General features: G+C 46.6%; 1 protein-coding gene across 1 annotated transcript in view; it reads right to left on the reverse strand.

Annotated features, from left to right (window-relative positions):
* LOC107097009 (leucine-rich repeat neuronal protein 3-like) overlaps positions 1-5,116 on the reverse strand; it is a 16,483-nt gene that overhangs the window by 8,847 nt on the left and 2,520 nt on the right. Inside the window, exons 2-7 of the mRNA XM_015393962.1 lie at positions 2,366-2,473; positions 2,154-2,299; positions 1,969-2,070; positions 1,711-1,895; positions 1,361-1,603; positions 79-201 (exon numbers count right to left, since the gene is read on the reverse strand). Of these exons, the coding sequence (XP_015249448.1) occupies positions 79-201; positions 1,361-1,603; positions 1,711-1,895; positions 1,969-2,070; positions 2,154-2,299; positions 2,366-2,473 (907 nt within the window). The remainder of the gene's footprint in view (positions 1-78; positions 202-1,360; positions 1,604-1,710; positions 1,896-1,968; positions 2,071-2,153; positions 2,300-2,365; positions 2,474-5,116) is intronic.

Raw genomic sequence — 5,116 nt, forward strand, 5'->3', positions numbered from 1 at the left:
AAGGAAAGTGGGGCCATTTTGAACGGCTACTACTGTACCTTTAAGAATCAATGACACTTGTTTGGTTCTGAGCCTAACCTGAGCTCCTCCAGGTGCTGAAGGTTTTCAAAATCCCCTCGTTGGATCCGGCTGATTGGATTCCTGCTCAGGTCCAAGAACTTGAGGTTGGGAAGCTCACTGAGGGCGTCCCGAGGTACGGACCTGCAGAAACATCAGAAACATCGAGAAAACAGGCTCAGATGAACTGGCTGCTGGGCAGCATCAAATATGGCCGCTATCTTGTTTATGTTTACTTATGTTTATGCCTTTAGTAGAGACTTTTAACCAAAGTGACTTATATTCCAGTTATCATCAATATGACCATAAGTTCTCTGGAGGAAAGTCCAGGTTCAGAATCAGTGGCAACAGCAAAGAGACCTTGGGCTGGTACCAGATCTGCTCATGGCTCCGCCCTTTTTTATGACGTCATTATATGGCAAGTCCATTTGGACTAACTGTATGGCACCCATTTCTTAAAGTCGTAGGGAAACGGCGGTTCCAACCGTTGCGTATTTTAGCTGCGACGTATGAATCAAGATGCTATGACCAAAAAGATTTGATTGACAGATGACCGTTGATATATGATTGGCCGAATTTAGGTGTTCAGGCTGACGTAGAACTAACTGGCCTGAAGAAGATAACGAAGAAAAACAGATTTTAAGACAGGATTTTTTTTTTAAATAGAAATTTTCTAAATTTGGGGACCATATAGTCTAATAAAAAGTACATTTATATACATGTTTAACCCAGATGATTCCCTACGACTTTAAGGGTTAAAATGCAGAGTTAATTTCTCCATAAAGTTCAATTTCAATTTCTAATAAATCAGCTTTGGGCAGATATGTGATGAGACATACCGTAAATGATCTCTAGCTAGCTATAAAGATGGAGACTTTATGTTTATACTTTTGTGTGATTACACAGCTTATACATTTAAATTATTTATTTCTAGTCACTATTTTATCATTTATACTCCTCTGTAATATATCTATTTCACTTGATCTATGTGTTCTTATAAACGTGCTTTGATAGATATTAACCAATTAGAAAAAACAGGTTTTGTTTTGCAAAATACATATAGATCTATCAGAATATGTTTACATTTAAACTTTATTAGAAATATTTAAATAAACCTGCGCCATATGTTCTGATGTGTAGCTGAACTTTAGTGTTCGGCGAGTTATTCTGATGCTGCACTGGTCAAAAAGGTTTACACTAAGGGAAGTAGGTGACCTTCCCAATATGGCAGCCGTACAGCCCAACAGAACCAACAGGTAATGCCGAGCAGCGAGGCGTCTGCTCTTTATCTACGTCTACCCACCGTAGCTTGTTGTCAAAGAAGGAGAGGCTCTCCAGGTAGTCGAGCCCGACGAAGGCAGCCGACGGGACAGAAACCAGACCCATTCGGGCCAGAACCAGGCTATGGAGGCGAGACAGAGGCAGGAAGTTCTTCTCCTCCAGACCGAGGATGGGATTCTCGCCGATCATCAGGATCTCCAGGGAGGGCAGGGACTCGAACCAGCGGCTGTCGATGGCCACCAGCCGGTTGGAGTTCAGGTGAAGCCTGAGGGAGGAAGAACCATAAAAGAACCCGTTAGAACTTTCCAAGATGGTTCCTCTGTTTCAGGAACTCCAGTTCGAGACGCGCTCGTCTCTGGTGGGTGGGGGTACCTGAGCAGGTTGGTGAGACCATCGAAGGCTTTGGGTCCAATGGAGGAGATGTGGTTGTGGTTGATGTAGAGCTCCTCCAGGCTGGTGAGGTTCTTCAGACCAAAGTCCTCCAGCTCCTGGATGTGGTTCTCCTCCACGTACAAGGTGACCAGGTGGACCAGAGAGGAGAGGCCCATGGAGCTCACCTGAGCAGAGCCACAAACCGTGTGAGCGTGGAGCCGACAGGAAGCACAGCTTCAGATCAGGGTCTGGTTTTACCTGAGAGAAGTGGTTCTGGGACAGGTCCAGTTCCGTCAGGTTCCTCATGTTCTGCAGCTCTGTGCTGATGGAGGAGATGTTGTTGCTCTGCAGCAGCAGGACCTGGACCACACACAGGTTCACAGAGACGTTAGAAACGGCCTCCAAACGGGTCTCCGTCTGGATCCGGGTGGAGCCAGAATCACCTGAGTGTCTGTGGAGATGTTGGCTGGAACTCTGTCCAGGTGGAGCTCGTTGCAGTCCACCGTCCGGGCCTGGTGGTACACGGACTGAGAGGTGTACCAGGGTCGGGTCTCACACACGCACTGCAGCGGGCACGACACGGCGCCCCCTACAGGACACACAGAGGTTACCCACAATGCACCTCACCACCAACAAACGCTGAGCTCTCATCTACCTGGACCGGCCACGCCCACAGCAGCACACAGTGACGTCCCGAGGCAGAGAAGAAGGATGGAGAAGACTGCAGATCCCATGATGCACTGGGGCTGAAGATGGAGATGATCTGAGAAGATTAACGAGTCAGAGGCGATTTTGGATCAGTACCATTGAGACCACCAGAACCAATAAGAACCTTCCAGAACCCTCCCAGACCCACTCAGAACCAGTCCAGAACCACTCAGAACCTTTCAGAACCAGTCCAGACCCACTGAGAACCCTCCCAGACCTGTTCAGAACCAGTCCAGACCCACTCAGAACCTTTCAGAACCAGTCCAGACCCACTCAGAACCCTACCAGACCCATTCAGAACCAGTCCAGAACAACTCAGAACCCTCCCAGACCTGTTCAGAACCAGTCCAGAACCCCTCAGAACCTTTCAGAACCAGTCCAGACCCACTCAGAACCCTCCCAGACCTGTTCAGAACCAGTCCAGAACCACTCAGAACCTTTCAGAACCAGTCCAGAACCACTCAGAACCCTCCCAGTCCCATTCAGAACCAGTCCAGAACCACTCAGAATCTTTCAGAACCAGCACAGACCCATTCAGAACCAGCACAGACCCATTCAGAACCGTCTCAGAACCACAGCTACAGCACATCAGGGCTGATTCAGATAGAGGAAGAGTGACTGTTTCCGTCTGGTTCCGGGTCGGTCCGTTACAGCACCAGAACCGGGTCAGTTCTGTGTGAACGGTCCCAAACAGGCAGCGCTCAGACTGAGGTCAGACAGCCGTGATGCTGCTGCCTCTCTCTCTCTCTCTCTCTCTCATGCTGGCAGCGCTGGTTAAAAACGGGGACACCTTCCCTCTGCTGCCATGGCAACCAGCCAGGAAGTGACATCACAGGGCCAAGCAGCAGAACGACCTCTAATCTGCTCTGCAGCTTCTCTTCTTTTTAAACCCCAAACTCCCAACAGTCTGACAGAGCCAGCTTGATTCCTGGGAAGTGTTTTGGATCGGGAGGTTCTGGAGGTCCGATAGAGTTCTGGACCAGGTCGGGTTAAACATCAGACAGATCCTGTTAGAAAAGCTCCCAGTAGAACAGAAGACTCTGTGATGCATTCAAGGACAGTTTAGAAATTAGCTGAACAGTCTGAAGCTGCTTCAGAGGAAGCAGGTCCTGATGGGGGAGGTGTGATGGGGCAGGACCGGACCTTCTCTAGCAGGACCGGACCTTCTCTGGCAGGACTGGACCTTCTCTGGCAGGACCGGACCTTCTCCGGCAGGACCGGACCTTCTCTGGCAGGACCGGACCTTCTCTAGCAGGATCTCCATCAGTGCCGCTGTGAAGGCTGTGATTGGAGGAGAGCAGGACGATGACCTCTGACCCAAATTCTGTGTTCTTCTATACTTACGGGGACTTTGCTTTGACTTCCATCCATTTTACAGCCTGAAACTAATTAAACTTAGTCCTAAACCTGAGTCCAACCCAAGAACAGAACCAACAGGGACCGGTGGGTCCCCACAGTGCAATATATCCTGGTATAACCATAAAATACAACTATCTATACAACACAGATCCGTTAAAAGCTAACAGACACATGTTGACAGTAGAGATGTAATAAAGAAAAGATGTATTAATTATTGTCTATTATGGGTTCAGGCGGACACACTCATCGCCTGTGGGGGGGAAGGGACCCTTAGGAAGCCCGTAGAACCTCAGGTCCAAGTCTAGAATGGATCAGAAAGGTCCGGACAGGGGCAGAATTAGGAAATTTGGGGCCCTAGGCAGAGACAGGCCGGGGGCCCTGTGAAATGAGAACACATAAAACAGATCCATTCTCCAGATAGAGAAATGTTAATAGAACAGACAACCATTATTTACTACATTTTGACTGTCCTTAATGATGTCTTTAAGATATCTGAAATTCAAGATATCTTTAATCACATTTTGGAGAATCAAAGAACATTTTCAGATTTCTCAAAATGACGTCGTCTGATTTGTCATTTAAAGTGTCGCATCCAGAATTTACCTAAGAATATTGCATCTATTAAAGAAAAAAAATCAGACAGCTCATCTCATAATTACGAGAAAAGATCTCGTAATCGCGAGATAAGCTGTCTGATTTTTTTTCGTTGCTTGAATGCAACACGCTTCCATAAGAATCATAATCACGTGATTTCAGTTCATTTGAATTAGTCAAAATTATATTTTTTTTAATATCCAAATTATGAAATAGCCCCCAGTGCTGTCACTGAGCTGCCCTAACAGGTGCCTGCAGAATTTTGTGTGGCTGCAATGGTGCTGGCTTGATTTTTTAAAATGATTTGGTCTGTCAAAGCAGTGCAGAAAGATAGCAGGAAGGGAAAACTTGTGGGAATTTTAAGAGTATTAGCTTTTAAAGTAAGTAAGAAATACATCTAATTCAGCCGTTTAGTTCCACACGTCATGCCAGTTATTGTCAGTAAGTCACCATTAGTTTTTGCCAACCGATGAAAAGAAGTAGAACGCGGTGCAGCAGAGACAGGAGGAGCAGAAAGAGGGAGAATTTAATAAAGCACCAGTTCATTTTTATAAAAATGGTTTTATGAATTATTTTCTAACCTTGAGCGACATTAGTAAGAGCTTTAAACCATTGATAGAGGAGAGCAGGAGGCGGGGTTACCAATCTACTCGCTCTGGAGAGCAGAGTTCGCTGCTTTTAGATGTTATCTCCAAAGTCTCCAGTAGCAGAAAAAAGTCTCTAGATTTGGCGCTAGGAGCTTTTT

Source organism: Cyprinodon variegatus, unplaced genomic scaffold, assembly GCF_000732505.1.
Source record: "Cyprinodon variegatus isolate N-32 unplaced genomic scaffold, C_variegatus-1.0 Scaffold665, whole genome shotgun sequence".
Classification (NCBI taxonomy): Eukaryota; Metazoa; Chordata; class Actinopteri; order Cyprinodontiformes; family Cyprinodontidae; genus Cyprinodon; species Cyprinodon variegatus.